Source organism: Hirundo rustica, chromosome 6 (genome assembly GCF_015227805.2).
Source record: "Hirundo rustica isolate bHirRus1 chromosome 6, bHirRus1.pri.v3, whole genome shotgun sequence".
Lineage (NCBI taxonomy): Eukaryota > Metazoa > Chordata > Aves > Passeriformes > Hirundinidae > Hirundo > Hirundo rustica.
This window is the reverse complement of record NC_053455.1, coordinates 14,438,524-14,461,371: the sequence shown is the minus strand read 5'-3', so window position 1 is coordinate 14,461,371 and position 22,848 is coordinate 14,438,524. Positions and strand designations below refer to the sequence as shown.

Genomic DNA, 22,848 nt, shown 5'->3' with positions numbered 1-22,848 from the left:
GCAAAACTGCAGTCAATTTTTCATCATTAATGCAGAAGTTTAAAAAATGTTCTTTCTCAAGATGAATGGAGAAAAAGATGTAGTATTATTGACTTTCTTAAACCTATCTCATATGATGGATTTATGAAATGAAAATAATATAGAAATTCCTTAGACTGTGACAGGAAATAGAAATCAAGTGAATGGAAAGGCAGTTGCACTGAAATAAAGACATTTCAGAAGATGATGGGTTCACTACAAAAGGGTCTTCTGTTAAGTACTTCCTATAATTCTGTTTTCAGTGCAGCACCTGACAAGAGACATGCAAAGATGCATCATGGTTTTTTTCACTGGTAGCTGAAGATGTATTTGGGCTGTAGGGAAACCAAATGCAGTGAGGGTTGGAAGGATGGAAAATTCTTTGTTGAACCTGGAGTACTGTTTCCTAGTTAGTACAGAACCAAAAGAAACCAAGAAAAACCTCCATGACTGACTTACTCCTGCTTTAGTTCTGATTTAACTCGTTTAGCTAAAGGGGGAAGATTATCCAGCCACAGTGATTAGAGGCATAATACCTGCAAAGATCAATGAGTTGTGTCTTCTGGGTCTCAAATGGGCTCAGGAAAGGTCTACTAAGTTGTGCAAAGGTGTGTTTAGTTCTATATTACCTTTATACTGTCTCAAATAAACTTTCTGGAAAAGAAAGCATGATGACAGGGAGAAGGTTTTATGGCTTAAGGTGTTCTGTTGACTGGAAGTCTCGAAAACACATGGAAAAGATGATCTCAGAAGCAGCCATGTCTTACCATGGCTTTTAAAAAGATATTCACACTCATTGCTGGTGGCTGGGCTTGTGGGTTTGAACAGCATCATAGGTTTGTGCAAATTATAGATGAAGATTTTTTTTTTTTTTTAAATTCAATGAGCTGATGTCAAAATTTTTTCCCAGGGAATGCAAGAGATTATCTCTAGTGATGGCCGTAGGCCTGAACACACAATTACTTGTGTCACCATGTGGGAATTGCTAAATGTTTCTTCTTGCTGTTAGAAAAAGCAAACAAACAAACCTTTGTTTTCTTGTAAAAGCCTTCCTCACACCCACTCTTCTTTTTCTTTTTATTTTAATAAAATTTGGGGCTAGGAAGGAAAAGGGAGGGGCAGAGAATTCTGGCAATTTTTTTCTTAGAATTGGGGGGTTTTTACTCTTTTTTTTTTTTTTTTACCCCTAATCTGAGGTATAAATTCCCAACACCAAAGAATGAAATAGGTAAAATTTCTCAAAGGTCATAAAACTGGAGCAAAATTTCCGATGCCTGCAAAAGCATCACCCCAGACAGGCAGAAGCGTCTCAAATAGACATTCAGCTTTTTATGTGGGAGTAATTGGTTCATACTAACCTGTCCTAACATGAGAAAAATTATTAAGTCTCACTTGAATTCTTGGAAGTTGTTCTCAAAACACAAGTTCACAGAGCAGCAGATTTCAAAACTGAAAATACCCAAAATCCATTTTAGAGCACCTGAATGAAACCCTTCACTATGTTAGATCCTCATCCCTGTTCTTTTTAACTAAAGTGCATCTTATGCCTCATGTGCACTGGAAATCAAATTCAGGAATTACGTAATTTGCTACGGGAGAAATGAGTGGCTACCTTAAGGGGTCATCTCCCGTTCTGCTACTTCACAATAAATCTGAAGGAAATCCTATTTCAATGAAAGTAGTCACTAGAGGGAAATAGAACAGAATTTTATCTCTTCATTTTAATGCTGAAACAAGAAAACTAAAAGTTACCATTCTAAAAGTGCTTTTGGTGCATCTGCCCTACTTTACAATAATTTAGAAGTTCATATATTTCCTTAAATTGAGCAATTATAATTTCTTTATTTTTCTTTTTTTTCCCTTTTTTTGTCTTTTTTCTTTTTTTTTTTTTAATACAAAAATCTAAAAAATTCTTTTTAATTGTTTTTGAGAGCATGGGAAGCACCAGACTAGAGGAAAAAATATGATTTATTGTCTATAATTTCCCTCCAGCATAGGCCAACAAAACTGCTAAGATGAAATTTGTTGTTGCCTTAGTCCTTGTAGCATGCCCTTTTGGTGGAAAACCATAAAGTTTTCCAGTTGTTAAAGCTACTTGACCCAATTCTGTGCAGAAAAGGAAGAGATGATGGGGATACTGGAGCATACAGTCACCCCAGGACAATGGGCAAGGCGTCTCTGCTGTGTTGAATTAGACTATGCATAATATGGGCTCTAAAATTGTTAGATTGATAGAGGGGATTTTTTTAGGAGCTATTCTTTTTTTAAAATTTATTTTTCTATAGGAAAAGTAGCAATTTTTTTTTTTTTTTTATGTAGGAAATCCATATCAGCATTTTTAAGTTCTCTTTCTTCCTATTTAATAGGTGTTCTCTTAGGATTTATTAAGAGGTATAGAACATGTATTCTGTTAAAACTGTAGAGAAATAAAGTACTGTAACAATGAAATATTGTATGAAAGAATAGAGAAATATTTATGCAGAATCTTGTAGAATTTTTATCTGTTCACTGCATATAAATTAGCCCTATATCTTCACCAAGGAGAGACAAGAATAAAGAAGTTCTTTGGGAAGAAAATTTGAAGTTTTAAATAACTAGCTGATGGACAAAGCTGAAATAAAAAAATATATAGCAAAATAAAAAGCAGAGGAATATCTATTTTCTTTGGTTCAATTATAGATACCACTGTTCTTTCTGACATTTATGCACTTGAAAGTATAAGGTCTATGAGATGAACAGCATTCTAAGAAATGGGCATATTGGGGGAAACATTTCTGTAAATTCGCTATGAGTGAGGATTCTCTCTCTCCTTGTTCTGGATTTCATTACAAAATCTTTGTGAAACTCCACTAAACAATAGCTTATTAAGAACATTTTGCATAACAGAGAAATTGTGAGAAATTATGAGAATTATGAGAAATAATGAGATAACTATTTGCTTCATTTTGTTCAGCTTGAAACAGTTTAAGTCAAAACTATAACTCAATAATAATCTCCCATGCAATGGTGTTTTACTTTTTGAGAACAGGTTGGGAAAAGTTTGTACAGTAGATGTTTAGAAAGAGATGAAACAAATTACAGAACTAGGTATTTGTTCTTACTATGTGTTAATACCTGTTAAATTTTTCCTCAGTCTATAAAACAAAATATATTTTTGTGAAAATATTCCTAGTTGGTTCTCTTCATCCTCATGAGTATGTGTATATATACAAAACAACACAAAACAGTATTAGAAGACCATTAAAGTGGTGAAGAAAAAAAAAACAACCCCAAACTTGGGTATAGAAGATTATTGAAAGAACGTGTAAACATCTAGAATATTACACTTGCTGATAACCTCAAAGAGGACTGTTGAGCTTGCAACTTACTGTGTATCATATTAGGGCTGCAATTGTGGGCTGATGTTTTCTCGTAAATGGCACCTTCCTCATAGATTATCAATCCTCTAAAATATGATTATTATCCCATGACCTCTCCAGTTCTCCCTTCCTCCCCCACACCCCAACCTCACTTGTGCATATTAGAAGCTGTAATGTATTAAATATATGGGATTTCAAAACACATGGGCAAACATTTTTCCATTTCCTGTAATTTAGCTGTGAAAATACTACCTGGTCTTTATTTTCTGCTGAATTTCACATATATTTTTAAGATCATAAAAGGATCCTTTGTTGAGGAAGTAGTATATGCAAATGGCATTCAAAAGTGCTACACCCATGGCTGTATTAAGATTGTATATGCAAGTATAATGCTGTCACTGACTGACTTTGAGGATTTTAATCTTCCATTTTAAGACTATTTGGTGGCAGCTGTTTGATAAAATAAGTACTTCATATATCATTTGAAAAACTTAGCTGAGAATAATATGATTATCTAAAATTGACTGCAGAAAAAATATATGCAGTTAGAAGGAAATAAGCCTATGTAGATGAGAAGAACTTTACAGGCTATGTCTTCATAGGAGATAATTTTTCTTCATAGAATATAAATATATTTTTCATCCAGTATTGGGTGTTATAACACAGAGGAAAACTCACAAGTGAAATGTGCGAATTACGTTTTTACAAAAGGTGTAGCCTTTAAACATCCATTTTCTGGAACAAAGTCATTCGACATTTATGGAACTGTTTGAGCTTTCCAACAGGTCTAGGCATGTGTCTGTGAAACAGAATCTATTAAAAGTGATTTAGTGTGACAGTCCTTGTGCAGTAAGAGAGCCAAACCCCCTTCACTGGCTATAAACCTCACCCTGTTCAAGCTACTGGAACAGGGCTGGCTGAGATCCAGGACCTCCTCAGACAGGTCACTGCCCAGGGGCTGCTGTTGGAGAGAACCTGATAATGTTCAGCTGGGAAATTACTGTGGGACAGCAAGCCTGTACTGTGCTCTCTGGCGTCTTTGCTGAGTTAAGTTTTTCCAAAACCTTCAACCATAATATTCACAGAACCTTAGTCCTAATGTTTCCCATAAATTTTAGGCTCATAGTGGCATTACAAGATAATTCAGGGACCCAGCTTACATTTTCAAGCAGCTGAAAGTATCTAGCCTTTGACTATTGTCCTTATCTAATTAATTCAGCCTTATGGTAAACAATTAAAAACATGATATACATTAGATTTGCTATGCTAAAAACAAAGAAACAAGTCTTCTTTCCGTATGCTAAGAATTCCCAGATTCTAACAAGATAGCTTATAAAAGAAGTTCATTTCCAACATACGTAGGAGAAAAATAAATAAAAATAATCAGAAGTCACCAACTTTAGCGTTAAATACAGAGTTTGGGAAAATGCTGTTCTAGCACAAGTTAATTCTTCAACATAAAATGGCAATAGAAAAGTTTCAGATTGTATGGCTCATTTGAAACAGGTTGCTAAAATATTTCATGAAATTTTACTGTTTAGGAGTATTTAGAATTCAAATCAACTCTTGTGTAAAACGTTCATGTTATTGAAAGCTGCCCAAGAACAGGAGCTCAAGAAGGAGCGTGAAGAAAATGCATTACTCAATTGAAATAGTAGAAATTATTTTATGTAGTTAGAAGGCAATTTCCTGAGTTGGATTTTGTCCAAGGTTCTGCATTTGTCACCTGAAGCTGATGGGAAAGACCACACGATCTTTCATGAGCACATTACTGTGACCTTTGCTTTAATGCCTCAGGACAGAAGATTCAGCATAGCTGCTCTTGACAAAGTGCTGCTACAGTACGGGTATGGGTAACAGTAGTATTTATTCCTTGCTCATCTTGAGTCCCTGATTTTGCTGTCCTTGGATAAATATAAGAGATATAAAATAGAATAATTGTAAAATAATCTGGTAGACTAGAGAGTAGTGTTACTTTTCGGTGAAGATTGTGACTTTGCAAACCTAAAACCTCATATTTTGTAACGTATATGATAATAGCATTTCCAAAACTGAAATTTTGTTTCCTTGCTTCATTAAATGGTGGGGCTCTTTAAAATGCAGTACAACAAATGTGCAAAGCATTGTGCCAGAACCCAGTGTTATCTGGTTCCAAAGGTGAGGATAGAAGTAAAAACCAAAGCCCAAACAGAATATTCTATAGGAAAAAGGAAGAGCAAAACAAAACAGTGCCTGTCTGCAGACTGAAAAGCAAAAACTTTCTTATGAATAGAATAGTTTGACCCTAGACAGTTTTTTCTGTCTGTGGATTGCAAGGCATTTTATTAATGATAATGAAAACATCACAGTGTCTTTTCGTGGGAAGTAAATGTTGTGTCTGTTTTGCATATGGATAATGATGATACTGGCCCTCATCTTCCAATACTTCTCTTGACTGCTCCTTTCAAAAGCAGCAAGTTGAAATGAAATTGAGTTGTGATGATGGAAGAAAATAACCAGGTTTTTGGACTGAAATCCTTTGAACCTCTCCAGATTATTTTTTGTATGACTGTCACAGGAGTGTGCTTACACTGTGAGATTGCTCATTGTGTCTAGTTAAGCCATGTTAATTAGAAATAGGACTACAGACTCATTGTGCTATTATAGTCTTCTTTCCGTGTAGCTCAATTGATATATTATGGCTCTGTCAAGTTAATGAGTCACATGAGATGCAAATATTCTTTTTGTTCAAAGTTAAAAAAATATCACTGCATGTACTCTTTGAAGTGCTCAGGAGAAAGAACTAGTCACAGGTGCTCTATAATGCAAATGTTGTATGAATGGATGACTGGACTGAATCTTCCATATGTGATCTTCTCTTTAAAACCCCAAAACTCTTCCTCATGCAATGCATGAATCAAGACAGAAGCTGATATATCTGTGGTTCATTTATTTTTGTTTTATGAATTTTGCAGTCTAGCATGCAGCAAGAATGATTTTAAAGCCTTCATAATATTTAAGCACTCTCTTTCCTGAAGGAATGAAGTCAGAGAAAAAATTAGAAGAAATAAAACAAAGTCTTTCCCATCTGGTGAAGATAGGCAAAAGTAAAAATCTTTTCTAACAGCTGAGCCTGGGAGCAAGTTGGGTACTCCTGACAAGCAGGCAAAACTGAGTCAGAGTCAAACATTCACTAGATGACCTCCTGAGGTTCCTTCCTACCTGAATTAACCTATAAGGTTATATTTGTGAAATATAATAGTCTCACACTTGTTGCCATTACGTCCATGGTTGTGATCCCTTTGGGATTCTATTTGGACATCACTTACACTCACTGAATATGTAGCACCTGGTGGGAAACAATGCATATTATTTATTAAAACTGAAGCAAGGAAAAATATAAACTGGTGTGGTTTGGGGATTCAAAATAAATTGAAAAGCTACCATTCTCAACTTTTGCCTACTTTCGAGCTGGAAATTGCCATTCTGGTCAGATGAGACAGTGTAACCATCCATAAGATCATAGCTAATACATATCATATCAGTGCAGTGCAGAACTATATAGCTTCAACAGCTCCTTTGGCAGCTTGTTGATGGTGACTTTAAATTTGCAAATGGCATTGAAAGGGTGAGGCAGTATTTTCTGAAATTGCTCCAGCTCAGATTTCAAGAACTTGACCCAGTCCTCGGTGAGAAAATAGTTTGGTTCTAGGTATCCAGGCACCTCTATGTCATGTAGCAAACACAGAATAACTGCAAGAATTGTCCTCAGTAAGTAATCTTAGTAAAGTCTTAGTGCAGAAAGACAGGCTAAAACTGCCTTCTTACCTGAATTCAGAATCCCAGGCTGCTTGCTTCACACCTTTGTCCCTTTCAGCAGCAGTTTCAATGCTGTCATACATATGTCTTCTCAGCCTATACCTCTAACTCTCTTCCCATAGATATTTTTTCCCCCAACATGTCTATTTTCTACCTCTGTCCTTAGCCTTTCCACCACTGGTTTTACCCTTGATTTGGCCTTCAGTCATCCTCTTTTTGTTTCACCTCCATTTTGTAATTTATCTTCTGTTTTTAGGGTTCTGAGGTGTGATCAAGCAGTTTAGAACTCTTTTTTTTCCCCAGAGCTCATGGACTTGCCTCACATCAGAGTGGACTCTGTAGAGTTCATGAAAGACTGAAGAAAAAAATGGCATTATATGGATATATCCTGGCAACTTATTACAATATTCCCCCATTCACCACATGCATGATGGCTGAAAGGAATGTGTTGTAACCTTCTCTTAAAGCAGCTGAAGGACCAGAATAATTTTCCTTTGATAAAAGGTTTCTGTCTCTGAGCCATGAAAAAAAATTCTGCCTCTTTCTCAAGCTTTACTTAAATATTTGGACACTTACACTGAGCACAGGACAATTAATAAAAAGTAATTTGTCAGTTTAGGTTCATGTTGACACATGGGTAAGCATGATATCAATATGCTTAAATACAGGTTCTACTCTTCCGCAGAGAACACCAGATAGCTCAGTGGCAGCCTGTCCAGGTCTGCAGTGTTAGAACTGATTTCATATCTGACATAAAATAACTCTTTGAGATTAATCAAAATTAAACACAGATCTTGAATTTCTTGCTGCTGCTGCTGCTACAAGTAGAAGTGATAAAAACTTTTTATTTTAAAATATGGCTGAACTTAAGCTGCAGCTGAATCCTGAGCTGCAGACTCAGCTTCCTCAATCTCATGTACTGGGACTTGTTCTTTAAACACAAATAAATTTATTCCAAATATGAATATGGATATGCCCAGAGTGCATCAGGATTTATGTTTCTGGCTAGAAATAAAAGTTATGTTATTGTTAAAGACACCAGTTTCCATCTCTGTTTATTTTTGTGTTTCTTTTTTATTGTTCCTTCTCACAAGGCTTTGCACCCTGGACAGTGCTAATTTTTAGTAGTTATGGTTTTTAGTATTTTCTTTTTGGTCTTGGGACTGTTATACCATTTGATTGTATTTCACCAAGGAAATCATGCACGATATACTATCTAATGAAAACAACTTGCCAAGAAGAATTGCTTTGATGAGGATTCTCTGAGCAGGATACAAAGAAAAAAGAATATTTTGAGGTCGTTGGTGCTTGGGGAGATGCATGTATTTAATAAAATTAATTGATCCAAATCTGTCAAAGTCTTTTTTCATGCTGGAATAGTATGTAAGAAAATCCAGATGACACAATACAGCATTATATTATGCTTGCTAGGATATACCCGTACTCAGTTCCTTCCGACCTTCAAAAAGCACTGAAGATGTTCAGAGTCCTTCCTGGGACAGTCAGACTCTCCCAGGATGAGAGGGGAATACCCATAAGTCCTCTACAAGGGTAGTGTCACCTTCCTATGCAAAAACAACCCTTGGAACAAGTTCAATTTTTTACAGTCAGTAGCTGAAATGCCATGTCTCATGGAAAACTATAGATCTTCCAGTGTTATTAATATCCTACCTTTGGGACATACACACATTGACCTCTATTCCCAAAAATGTATCTTTAAGTGCTGGAAGTATTTTGTACAGAATATAAGGCAAATATTTTTGCAAAAAGATTATTGAATCTGATGGAAGGGGGATAATTTAGACATTCGAAATAATTTCCAGAGGCAGGTGCACTTTGTAGTGTCAAAACATTGAATTTCTTGAGGCTTAACAAGATAGTGACAAATTTCATGGCCATTGACCTCTGTTTCTGGAAGAAACTACTGATATCTTGTAGCTGTCTTTCTAATTTTTTACTTCTCCTACTGCCCAATGTTAAAATGCACCAGTTTTTCAAAGGTTCGTTCAACATCAGACTTCTTCAAAGGTTTCTCAGGCTGGTAACCCAAAATAGGAGCCCTTGGCATGCTGAAAATACACAATGCATTGCAAGCATATTTAGAAGTCAAATGTGAGTTGAAAACATTGAGATTTCTTCCATATAACACCAGAGACTTTACTGCACTGGTAGTGCTGGAGTAGCCCCTCATCTGCAGTTTCAGTCCAGTGCATGTTGGTGTGCAAAAAGCACTGCGTGCTGCACCAGTGGCAGTTTCTTTGTGGGTGGAAGTGCAGTTCGCTGCATGTGCTGTGTTAGATGATGCAATTGCTGCTTTAGTGCCTTTTCATCACGGGGATGCTGCATGTGGTGCTCTGGAAAGCAGCCCTGTGCCAGTGGGAAGGCTCAAACACCCAACCAAATTGCAAAGGTGACCAGGAAGAGGGAAATTTTCTTAGGGACCCAGTAAGGTCTGAATGGAGTTGATACAACACAAGGTGTCACTGAAAGTTGCTGGACTGGGCTGTGGGCTGGCATTTTCTCTACAATGTTTAAAAACTGTGTTCTCACCTTCTTATCTGTGGCTATTCCAAAGCTAGTGGGGTTCCTGTGCATCTAGACAGAGTATTTGCCTTCCACCTGGGCATCAGATATAGAAAGAGAGTAGTTAGCTTATCTAATGCTCAGGGGCATAAGAGCAAATGTTTTTCCTACAGGGTCAGCCCCCAAAGCTCCCTCAAATGGAAGGCAGTTTTCCATGAACATATAAGCCTAGAATACCCAAATTGCAGCAAAATGCAGAATTTTGACTGAAATATACAAAGTGCTACAGCATTTTGAGGCAAAGCCCTGAGCTATCGTGTCAAGGATGTGGTATTTGCTGTAGCTGGCATGTGCAGTTCCTCAGAGCTTAAATATGAAACATGGCTGTTTCTTTCCCCCACTTTTCATATTTTCAGTGTATAACACAGATGCACCTCGACTTCAACCCCTCTAACAACAAGGGGAGATGGAAATAGGAGTTAACTGGGGTCTTTTTCAAAATACGATGTTTTCACTGTTTGGAAAGGGCTAGATCAAGCTCTGCTAAGGGGAAAAATGACCCAAAATATGGCAAGGTTAATAACTAGAAAGCTTTAAAGTCAAGAACGCTGTGTTCTGCAAGATTTGGTGGCAGTGCAGGTGGGTACTCTGTGTGGAAAGTATGAAAGGTGACAGCTGGACAGTAAATTCGTGCAGCTGAGGAGTTTCTTTGTTTCATGCTTGAATAACATTTGGCTCAGTGGCATTTTGGTCTGTGGCTGGGCTCATCATACAAATAAATGGACTGTTTTCTTTTTGGCCCTGAAGGGAACCGGCATTTGTTTTTGCTGCATATATTATCTAAGCAAATTCAGCCCCAGCATCGCACTGTCACATCCAGGACAACTTCAGGTCAGAGCAGGGTTTCAACCAGCTCCTTCCAAGTTGTTTTTGGTGACTTTGTGATCTAGCTGTGTCTTGATGCCCAGGGACAAAGGAGCCAGCTGGCAAAGGTCCTTATTCACAGCCTCTCAAAATCTATTTTAATGGGCTTCAGGGAGATTTGTATTAAGGTTTTTAGGCTGAAGTTCCCATTGCTTGGTGCCAGTAATTGGGTCAGTTACTCCAAAGTGTTCAGTACTTACAGTTCTTGTAGGAGTCTTCATATTCATATTTTCCAGAGTGCCCAAAGGCATGTTATGTTTAAGCTACAGGAAGACCAGTCACAAATGTGCTGTTTGCATTGAGGGGATGCAGCACTCTTAACTGTTCATCCTCCACATATCCTCCAGAGTATATTGATAATTATAAAATGTTCTGTGGTACTGATAAATACTGCTTTCACATACACAGTCTCAATAGATCTATTTCTCAGGAGAATAGAAACAATTAGAGTAGTTACATATACTGAAATTTCTTTCCTCCTTCCTACCTGTTTGCTGTTAGTAAACAGAAAGCTACCAATTTTCTTTGCACTCTGGCATGCTATAAATTAATGGAGTAAATGCACATGCTGTTTTACTTTGCCAGAGACTGGCTTATACAACAGATTTTTACTGTGTAAGACAGATTTTGCTGTATTTGTGCTTTTTTCTACTCCCCCTGAGGAGTATTAACTCAAAGCAATCACAAGACACCCATCCTTGCCTGCTGTTTCTAGAACTGCTGTATCCTCTTCTTTGCTTCTTGCTTTTCTATTTGAAGCTTTTTTTTTTTTCTTTTTTTCTTGCTGAGAGAACAGCAGCAACCAAAACCGTAAAGGGGTGTCTGCTTTCCGAAAATAATAACTATTTGATGTGAGAAAACAAACACGTAGAACATTTCTGTTCACGCAGGATTTGCTTTCAACAATTGTGTTCTTTCTAGCCAAATGAAGACAGGTCGAGTGCTCTGTGAAGTACAGTACTGGAAAAGGAAGACGCTTGGAAAATGCTGAGCTGCTTGTGAAGCTCTAGACACTGCATGTTTATGACTTGGTTTTCTAAGCAATCTCCAGAGCTTGAACGGATTACAGTGATATTTTAACAAGGCTGCTGGCATCCATCACCAGCTTTCACTTACTGAGAAAGCTAAAAGATGGAAGAATGTAATTATTTCCACATAATCTAAGTGCTAGTGGCTGATTGTCACGAGGACTTTGATGCTTTAAACTTCCTCATCTTCTGAAGGCAAACAGGTAAGTCTCACAGGCTTCTCTTCCCGTGCTCATTTTGGTGAGGGAGCAGGGGCTTGCAGGGGGCCAGTGTCGAAGGGAAATGTGGTTGATGTGAAGGTGAACTGTTTGTCTCTATAATTGAAACATGCAGTATAGCACATTGTCATTTTCCGTCGGCTGGGTTACAAATCCATTACCTAACAATAGCTATTATTTCTTTCCATAGCCGAGATACAAATCTCGCTCCAAATTAATCCCTAACTTTTGTACATTTAATATTATTGAAAGAGAAAGTGTCTATCAACCATCTGTGCATACTGAAATACCCATTTCTAAATCTCTTTCAGTCATCCTGTAATTACTTCTAGATTGATTACTCTGGTTAAAATAATGTTCTTTCATATAAAAAATGAAATAATATGCATAGGATTTTACTTTGTAAAGATGATTTTTGTTGAACAATTTTTCACTGAAAACAGCATTTCCTGAACTGAGATCTTTGGGCAGCTTACTTTTCAGATGAGGTCTGCATTATTGTAGAAATACCGTGGTAAACAAAGGGTTTCCTATCTTGCGAGTGGGAATCTAACAGCATCAAAAATAGATATTTCTTTCCCATTCACCCTTGAAAGAACACTTATTCTCTTTGAGTAATGGCACTGCTGTGCCTCTAGAGGTGAGGCTTTCCATCTGAAGACTTTTAACATAAAAGCACTTATTACCATTTAGGGAAAGAAAAAAAGATCCTTTGACCATAAAAAGGTTTTGTCTTAATTAAGTTTTTTGTGTCCTCTGAGAACATTTGCTACCTTACATATTATTAGTATTGAAGAGCAAAAATGTTACACGATTCTCTAAGATTTTTATTTACAAGAATGACTGTCAGACAAGGAAGTGTTTTGAGTTAAAAATAAATATTAATACTTCTTGTTTGCTTGTCTTAAAATATGGTTGTTTACAGAAAGCATTCATTTAAGCTCCATTTCCAATCTGGCTATGATAATTTAAACAAATCCTGCTGGCAGACACAATTATAAATAAACTTCTAAGAATAATTAGAAGTGTAATTAACAGAAGACTGAGTTATTATCACTTTCTCCTCCATATAATAATTCTGCATAAAAACATGAGAAATGGCTCTCATTAAAACCTCACAGCAGAGAAATGCACAGAAGGGAGTAAGATATTAAAACAAATCATTCAAGATGTACAAATACTGTGATTAATTAATTAAACAGAGACCAGCTCCAAGGAAAAGCCTGAAAGCAATTGGGATATTTAAGAAAGATATGCCATAAAGAGCTAAAATGTTCAGCTTGGTTTTGATTTGTCTTGTTTTGCTGGGTGTTTTTTTTAAGAGTAGGTAGCTCAGAGTACCTTGTGGATCTATATTTGTGTATTTTTCTTGTATAATTTAACTCCGTGGAATCCTTCTGAATACCAGGACCTTATTCATCAGTAAAGCTTTCAAAATACCCATCAATTGAGTGACTATTTAGGAAGGACTTAAAAGTGGCTGGCACAGGATTGCTGATGAAGATTTTTTTCCCCCACCAGCTAAGGGGCATTCTCTGTTAAACTTGAGAGACTCTCAGAGCTGTTCCAAGTGACTTTCACCAGAAGGATGCTTCCAAAGACACCTCTGCTAGTGGTGGAAAGAAAACCAAACCAGCTGCTGAGTCTTCTGTGAGGCAAAGAATGAACAGGCATTTGAGAGGTTTTACCTGTCAGAATACTGGTATTCTGGAGATCAGCTGTATTCAGAATAGAAATGCTAGCAGCTACTTAAATCTAGCTTCTGTCACAGTCCTCAAGGTGCATTTATTCAAATACTGTGCAGTATCATGACAGCACCCATACTGTATATTTCAGAGTATTGAATAATGTTTAGGACTACTTTGGCTTCTATGCAACATTAATTCTAGCAGCATCCTGAGTAGTAATTAAAAGATTTAGGTGTGAATCATATAAATATTCAGGTTATGTTGCTTTTCTTAATCCTTGGAAGTTAACACAGGAAAGGAAACCTCCACCTCTTTTGCTAAAGAGAAAAAACCCCAAACAATAAAGAAGAAGAAGAAAGGGGGAAAAGAAGGAAAAAAAAAAAAAAAAAAAAAAAAGGAGAGAGAGAGAAAAAATTTTGTTCTGTGGTATTAAATAGTAATGTCATGTAATATACACCCAAGAGCTTAACAGAACTGTAGTAGGACTAATTTAGCCCATGTCTGTCTAATCTTCATTAGCATACTATTATTTCTTTTGCCCAGTGGGTATATTGCCTGTTGAGAAATAATGTGAATATTTATTCAGCAGTAATAACTGTTGCTGCTTGAGAGCTTTTTTTGCCACGTGTGAACATGCTTATCTAGAAAAGAATTTCAGGCAGATGATCACCCTTGGGATTCAATGAATTCATGCGTTGCATGTCCTATCTTACTACACAGCAGCAAGATTACTGTTTTACTAATGAGATTCCACTTTGAGCACAGGCACTGCAAACACATCATTGCCTCTCAGAACATAGTACTCGTCTTCTGGAGTGGTTCAATATAAGCACAGAACTAGTCCATTTCAGCAGCTTCAGAGGGACAAGGCTGCTTCTATTTGGTGCAACAGGCTAAGCAGTTTCTGTCTGAGACTGGAGTAGAACTCCTAAGAACACAGCTCAGTCATCTTCCCAAGAAATCAGGGAGCATTTTTCTACCTATTTCAGAGGATTAGGATAAAACCCTCTATATTGACATCTAACTTATGTTCAATATCAGTGGCTTCCCCCCAAAAATACAATTGCCACTGTATTTTGCATGTACAAAGTTGAAGTCTAGGTGAAGATACCAGTTTTTAAGTGGGTTAAAATAATTCATTTATATTTAATTTGTATGCTAAGAAGTTAATTTCAAAACAGGTTTTCTTTTCCTAAAGAAAAAAAAATGCTTAGTGTATATATTTTCTGCAATGAAAATGGCTGTGCCACTAGCCAGGTAGTCAGATTTTTTGTGCATACATTTTTGATACAGCAGTAGTGAAATGCTATTTTTAGAGCTAGGGTGATGTAAGGAAGCAATGCTATATTACTGGAACATAAGGAATTTAAACTGAAGCTAACTCTGCGATGAACAAAAATTAGTACTGCAATCGATTATACTCGCTACTGATATAAATTAAGGGTGATTTCATTGAAATCAGTGAGTGTTTACTTTTCCATAAATGAAATACAAGTCAGATCCACTAATATTTATTTCAGACTAACTTACGAAAATGTGAACAAACCCAACAATTATCAAACACTAGTTGTAACCTTTTATCATTCTTTAGTCAGTTGGCAGTTAAGTTGTAGTAAAGCAACATTTATTTTCAAAGAAAGGGAATAACAAATCTTAAATGTTTTTAATTTTACTGGCTTTACTTACCATTTACTTACCACATACTATTTTCTTAGTGTTGTAAGGTTTTGACAACTATGGTATCCTATTCTGATTTCCACTGATGGAAAACAAGAGACAAGTTGCCACGTAGAATATGGAAAATAATTATTACACTAATAATATATTTAAAATACATTAAAAATAGGGTTTAGGAATGCTAAATATTCTGCAGATAGATGGAACTATGTGTGCATCCTCTGTCATGCTTTGGATTTTTTTTTTTTTTTTTTTTTTTTTAATGAAGGTCTATTCCTTATGGTTAAATTTTTCAATTTACTGCTGATGAACTGAAAATTTACTCACTGAATCTCAGACTCTCCTGCATGTATCATGGCATTTAAACTAAAAAGGCAATAAATCAATTCAGTTGTTTGTGCTGTAATTGACTGAATAGTAAATGTGACACAGGATATTGAAAGGTCAAAATGAGAAACATACCCATAACACTTATTTGCAAATAATTTTCACAAGTTTTTAATCAAAATTTGGTTAATAATTGAATTTTACCTTTTATTTCATATGTTAAATAATTTTCATTATCTGGGCATATCTTTGTATTTCTGTTAAAATTACTGTATTTTTAACATAAAATACTACATTTAAAACCCTAATTCACTTCTCAAATCACAGATACTGGAAAAGGTGTGCAGATTATTATTGCAAGAATAAAATGATGGCCTTCACAGTGTTAAACTGTGATTGTGATGAAGGCTAAAGCTTTGGGAAGCAAGCTGTTTCATCTGCTTTCAGTGTCTGGACCATACTGTGGCAGGCACCTGGGTCAACTGGGGAGGAGGTTTCCGTGTCACTTGGTGGCCTCGGCACTGTGCTGTGGGAAGGCACCTGCTGCTCTGAGGCACTGCAGAAGCAGTCTGAGCACACAAAGAACAAAGCTGGGGCACCTCTGCTCCCAGCTCTCTGGCCTTCCCTGCTCCAGACTTGCAGGGAGCTTCCCAAGAGATTTTTCTGCTTCAAATTCCTAAATGTCTGACAGTCTGTTCTCTCATCTGCCGAGTCGCCAGGGTCCTCTGCTGCGCTTCAGGACAGAGGAGAGTAATAGCCCAGCACAGTAAGAGGAGCCCATCCACCCTGCCTGCCCCCTGTCCCTGCAGCACAGACATCCACTCACTCCAGAGAAAGGCACTTTTTCCTGGCCTCAGCCACCACTTCGTGCTTGCTGCAGCGCTCATTTGCCTTTTTCAGATGCCATCTTTCCACTTGGCCCTGACCTACACTCTGGACTGGAACATATTGACAGAAGTGTCTTCTTCCTTCCCATTTGTCTCCCTGGGGACTTTCTCTCATTATCAGGTCCTGGCAATAGAGTCTAAGATCAGAAATGGGCTTCTGCCCAAGCCATGGCTTGTTTCACATCCCTGTTGTTTTGGTGCCCCAGGTGCTGCAGTAGGGGTCCTGTCTGGCTCAAGGGCTTTACCATGGAGAGTGCTGCCAGGTTTTGATGGGACACCAGCTGTGACCTCATTCCTTGGGAAGTGGGGGCTGACTCGGTCCTATCTTGCTCTGGTCCTTAGGCTCACAGGACACCTATTTTCTCAAACAGGATGATGCTGCTACTGAAAGGATATAAAGGTGGGAAGAGAAAAGGTACATAAAAAATTGAATAGGAATAGAATATATGCATTAGGCAGCCTTTTCAATGAATAACAAAAAGCATTTATATGAGATTAAATTCAAGTCTTGTGTAAGTGAAAGAGAGATACTGTACTTGCTTTCTGTAAGAGACTGAATTTTATCTAAGCAGCCTTGCATTTTCTAAGAAAGGTAAAAAGTTGCACAAGTGATGGCATCTCCAAACCTCCTAATTTTTTTAATAATCTGATAGCTCCTTCTTACATGCTAGTTTGCTTTCATTTTGAAATTACCTCTTATTGAATTGCTTTCTTTCTATAGTTGTTTTGTTTTATTGTTTTGCCCTTCAAACTGCCTTACCCTAAAACTTTTGATGATATCTTTCTCCACTACAAATAACTTCAAACTGTTTGGTATTCTGCCTTGTAAAATACAGGACAAAACAAAGCACATTAAAATATTAATACTTTGTTGTTACACTTTTTAAAGATTGTACTGTTGGGGATAAAAACGGGCACCAGCATGAATGTAAAGGAGCAACAGTGGAAAGATAAAACAACAGCTTATCATGCTGAAAGAAATCTTTCTTTACAATGTGATTGGTGAAATGTATTAATATAGAATTAATAATTCCTTTGCAAGAATTTGTGAAATCTCTCCACTTCTCTTTGTTCCCTTAGTCTAAATGTTCCCATATTTCTCTGAATGTTGTACTTGGGGGATAAGGAATTCCCAGTATATGCTCATATCATTAAACATATTGGATGAATTAATATGTTCTGCAATCTGCTTCATACATCAGCTTCCTAACAGGATCTCATGCTTCTTCCTGAGCTTTGAATATATGTGAAGCATCTGGCTTTGCTAAGAAAATGAGTCTAAACTGTAGTCGTCATGCATGAAAGCAGTGTGGTGCAGCTAAACTACTGTCAGGAAAGTAATTCTGTTCCTTAAGATAACCTGTCCCTTTCACAAAGACCTGATATTTGCCCCTTAGATAGGGCTTACTAGATATAGGTCGGAGTTTTTCTAGGGTAGAATTAGATAATTCTGCTCAGTGACTGCAAGCTAAGGCAGTTCTCAGGGCCTTGCCCTTTAACTTATCCTATCACTATAACAGAATAAAGAGCTGATCTAGCTCAGATCTTTGACAGTAATCATGCGTGAGCAGTTTGGCCAAGGTCTAGTGCTGTACTTACTGCCAGGTCATGGGGAGAGAAATCTTGAGGTCTTTTCATTTCTTACATCTTACCTGTGCAACAGAAAGACAGCTTAGTCAGTGCTGAACAAATGCCACGATCTGACTAAGGATTTGTACACCACAAGGGAAATATCCTCTTTCAGACACTTTATGGGGAGTTCTTTCAGACTCTAGAGCCCTGCCACAAATTGCAGCAGTCAGGCCCTGCTCGGGGTCCATCCCCTTGGCATCATCCTTGCAGAAATCCTCTGTGTTGCTCCTACTGGGCCGTCAGTTGAGGCACTCTAAGTGAAACCCCTTTGAGCCAGCTCCAGTTACTCAGTTATCCCATCTCTTTTGTGGACCAAAACTAAATGGCCTCTTTGCTGCTTCGCTCTTCCGTGGAACTTAAATGTACCAGTTAAAACAATTTGTCAGAGACTTCCCTTTTACAGTATCAAAAACAGTGTCAAAGACACCTAGGCAATTCCTCTGCGTGGTGGTTCTGGTTGAGAGGGCACCCTTTCAGCCAGAAAAGTGTCTGCTCTGTCTGAAGTTCAACATGATAAAGAGGTCAGGAACAAGCAATAGTTACTGGTATTGCAGGGACAGAGCTTAAGTGGCCACATGTTCAACTAGAAACTCACATAAGATTGGAGCAAATGAAATGAAGCTGTGTCAGAGGAGGTTTAGACTGGATATCTGGCAGAGGGTGGTTGGGCTCTGGAACAGGATCCCCACAAGACTGGTCACAGCATCAGCCTGACAGAGTTCAAGAAGCATTTCGACAAGGTTCTCAGGCGCATGCTGGGATTCTTGGGGATGTCCTGTGCAGGCCCAGGAGCTGGACTTTGATGATGCCTGTGGGTCCCTTCCTATTTCAGTATATTCTATGTTTCTGTGATAACCATGGGACTTTCTTGTGATTTTAACATCTTGCAGATCATCTTTGCTTTTCAGAAGGCAGCTGCAGCACCCTGATTCATGACCTGTCGACGTAGCTGGGTGGGTTTCCTGTGGCTACCAGCCCTGCTGGCCCAGGCACCCCAAGCAGGGTGCTGTCAGTGTGGGGTCGGGAGCTGGCCCAGGCACCCCAAGCAGGGTGCTGTCAGTGTGGGGTCGGGGGCTGGCCCAGGCACCCCAAGCAGGGTGCTGTCAGTGTGGGGTCGGGGGCTGGCCCAGGCACCCCAAGCAGGATGCTGTCAGTGTGGGGTCGGGGGCTGGCCCAGGCACCCCAAGCAGGGTGCTGTCAGTGTGGGGTCGGGAGCTGGCCCAGGCACCCCAAGCAGGGTGCTGTCAGTGTGGGGTCGGGGGCTGGCCCAGGCACCCCAAGCAGGGTGCTGTCAGTGTGGGGTCGGGAGCTGGCCCAGGCACCCCAAGCAGGGTGCTGTCAGTGTGGGGTCGGGAGCTGGCCCAGGCACCCCAAGCAGGGTGCTGTCAGTGTGGGGTCGGGAGCTGGCCCAGGCACCCCAAGCAGGGTGCTGTCAGTGTGGGGTCGGGCTGCTCTCCCGAGTCCTGCCAGTGCAGCACGGGCTGGGGGAGCATCCCACCTCTTCTCCCTGCCGCGCTACTGAGCGCTTCTTCCTTTTCTTTGCAAAGCTTCCCCGCAGGGCAGCTGAGGACATCGGGCTAGGGTGACTGATCCCGGGAGGAGGAGAGGCGCAGGAGACCATCCCCTCTCTCTGCTGCTGCTGCTGCTGCTGCTGAAGCCGTGCTGGAACCGGAGCCGTCGATGTGGCTCCCCAGAGTTAGTTGCTGAGCAACCAGAATCAATTAATATGCTTTGCAGAAAGTGCAGGGGAAGCCCGAGCTGCTGTCAGCGAGCAGGCAGGAGGCTGAGGGTGACTCAGGATCCCACTCCTGCCTGACACCCGTTTGGTCCCACCCCATCTTCTCCAAACACTCCGTTAGGCACCGTTCTTTTCCCCTTTCTCCTTCCCTACGGTACTTAAAGTGTGTGTCCCCAGGTTCTTCAGGCACAATACCTCGGTGCTTAAGAAGCCTTCTGCTTCAATGTTTTTGCTTTTAGATCTGATTTTTGTATTTTTTTGGTTGTTTGTCAGATTTTCTTCAACACTTTTCTAGAAATTCTAATATTCATGTTCTTTGGGGAGGGAAAGGGATAGCTGGTGTTTTTGTCAGATGGTTTTCAAGATGCCTCAGGATGAAAAGGCTTGTTCGGTAGTACACATTGAGCAGCAGCAATGAAAATGCATCGTGTGTAAATTGGGAAAGTTTTTGCCTCTTCCTTTGTTACAAATGATCAGCACTGCATAGATGAGACCAAAGAGACTGATTGTTGTGAAACACCTAGATAAGAGAATAAATGAGGGGGTGTTGTGGGATTTTTATATCTTCTCCTTTTCAGTGTAGTAATTTCAGGGCTTCAGTAAGGTATTCTTTTCTTTTTTCTTTCTTTCTTTGATTTTCTGTGGAGTCCCTCTGATGACACCACGAATCTGGGAATGAAGAACTTCTTAGAGCTGATTGGAAATGGCATTGCGGAGCTGAAACTTAACTGGAGGAAATATATCCCCTGAAGAAGAAAATATAATGCACTGTAAGGATCTGTCTTCTGGTGAAAAATTCAAGCCTAGAGAAAACTTGTCTGCTTTGTTAGGAAGAATGGGTTGGACAATTTTCTTCAATTCCAAAGGATATCTGAATGCCATGCTGAGCTTAATCTCTGCAGCATGCTCTGTGCTTCTCATCTCCTCCTGATGCACTGCATGGTAAGGCCTTTTTCCTTCCTTTTAATAATAACAACTATCTTTCTGGTGTGGTGAGGGTTATAAAATAATAGCAATAGTGAAATGAAAAATGAAAAAATGTGCAAACGTAACTAAAGAATGTTTGCTTGCATGGTTGTTTTCAGTACAAGTGTCCTGATTACTGCAGCAGTTTTTAAGATCATTTCTGTCTTTCTCCCTTGCTTTGTGACAGTGTGTATGTGCATGCGTGTGTTTGTGCACACCTGTGCTGTCATTTGCACCTGGACTGGAACATCTGCAGCTGTACTGTACATATTTCCATGCTAAAGAGGATGTTTAGGAATTCGCTTTGACATTTCTCTCTCTTTTTCCCTCCCTCCCTCCATTCCCCTCCTCCTACCTCCTCCTTCTCTTGCTCTGTCTGTTTCTCTGGGGTCATGGTTCTGTACTTTCCCTGCACCTCAGTCGTGCACTGACCACTAGAAGGCAAAAATGGGAGGTAAAAGAAATCCTATATCAATGCAAGAATGATCTTGAGTAATATTATTTTAGTAAATGAAAGCTACAGAAAGGTTTTGAATGCCTGCAATACTGGCAGGTACGAAAGATTTATACTATTTCGTTTCCATGGGAAACAACTATCAAGTGCAGACTTGGATGCTGTGTTTTAGAAACAATGGGAGACGGTTCCTCTTACACATGTCAAAAGGCAAAAAATGGCCACTGTGAGTTATTACCCAGATCATAAAATAAGCAAATCCAGTATGGAATGTTCTCACAGCAAGTAATTTTTGCTATGTATTAGAGGAGTGTTGAGAATTATTAGAAATAACTTCAGTGGCCATTGCAAGATATTTTTAGTTATTATCCGTAATGTGGTTTCGTCTTCCTGGATGAAAGGTGCTTGGGGAGTGCAAAGAGATGTAACTACCTGACTTAAAAATACTTAGGGTCATTGTCAAGAAATTGCCAAGCAGATCAGGAATTGCACAATTAATAAACTGAGATGGAACAACAGATTTCTTTTCCAGAAAGAATGGTTTAGTTGGGTCTTTGTTTCAGAAATTAGGGTAGAACTAAAAGGTGATACAGTGGTGATGTGAAACAAATGTATTTTTTTACACATCCTGGATGATCACTGAGTTTGGAAAGTTGAGTAGTTCTTAAGTATACTGCGATAAGAGCCTGCCTCCACTCTGAGGGCAGCCCCTTGGAAATCTGACTACTTTTGATCGAGCTGGAAGAAGATCAGGAGCAGGTTTGTGTGGCAACTGTCATGGACTGTGCAGCTTGGTATGAAGATGACAGGTTCCTGGCAGCAGGTTTTCAGGACAGGAAGGATAAATAAAGCCAAATCACAAAAGCCAGGCTACAGCAGGACTCATGAACAAGAATCAGAGCTAAAATACTATTCAAAAGATGTAATTTTATGCTGGTTCCCAATAAATCTGCTCCTTGTATGATAGAAGACTCCATAAGAAAGCTTTTAAAGAGAGAATGGTAATACAACTTCCTCAAATCACTGCAGCAGGAGGAAGCACAGATGAAAAAACACACTGTAGTGTGACAATATTTCAACAGGGTTCAGATAAATTAACCTTGATTTTAGGAGTAAAGGTTCAAAACACACATACCTGTGCATCGAAGCAGAATTTTTGTGTATTTTACTACCTAAAATGTGTGACTAGTGTAAGAACCAATAAGCAAAACTGAGGAAGAACAACACAATCCATAAATGTCATCTTCACTGTCAGAAGGAAACTCTTACTTGTGGAAGTCATCCCGTCAACTCTCTATGTGGACAAGGACTGCATCCTTGTTCAAGTTGCCCATTGCAAACCTCAGATCACCAGTTCTATGTCAATCAGTGGAACAACTTGCGTGGATATTATTGTTTAACCCTGGCTGGAAACTAAACACTGCAGGGCTGCTTGCTCACTCCCACCTGGTGGGATAGGAGAGAGGACCAGAAAGGTAAAAGTGAGAAAACTCAGGGATGAGACAAAGACTCTTTAGTAGGCAAAACAAAAGCCACACACAATCAAGCAAAGCAAAACAAGGAATTCGTTCACCACTTCCCGTGGGCAGGCAGGCGTTCAGTCATCTCTAG

General features: G+C 39.0%; 1 protein-coding gene across 12 annotated transcripts in view; it reads left to right on the top strand.

The window, feature by feature from the left end:
* TUNAR (TCL1 upstream neural differentiation-associated RNA) overlaps positions 1-22,848 on the top strand; it is a 164,183-nt gene that overhangs the window by 114,583 nt on the left and 26,752 nt on the right. For 4 of the 12 annotated variants that reach the window (XM_058421201.1, XM_058421206.1, XM_058421208.1 and 1 more), the window contains 3 exons: positions 11,544-11,853; positions 19,627-19,774; positions 20,465-20,759. In XM_058421201.1, coding sequence (XP_058277184.1) covers positions 20,721-20,759 — 39 coding nt within the window. In that variant the 5' untranslated portion in view covers positions 11,544-11,853; positions 19,627-19,774; positions 20,465-20,720. Of the gene's footprint in view, positions 1-11,512; positions 11,854-19,626; positions 19,775-19,839; positions 19,981-20,464; positions 20,760-22,848 lie in introns of those variants that run through there. The other 8 variants (XM_058421210.1, XM_058421202.1, XM_058421205.1 and 5 more) reach the window with 7 other exon arrangements.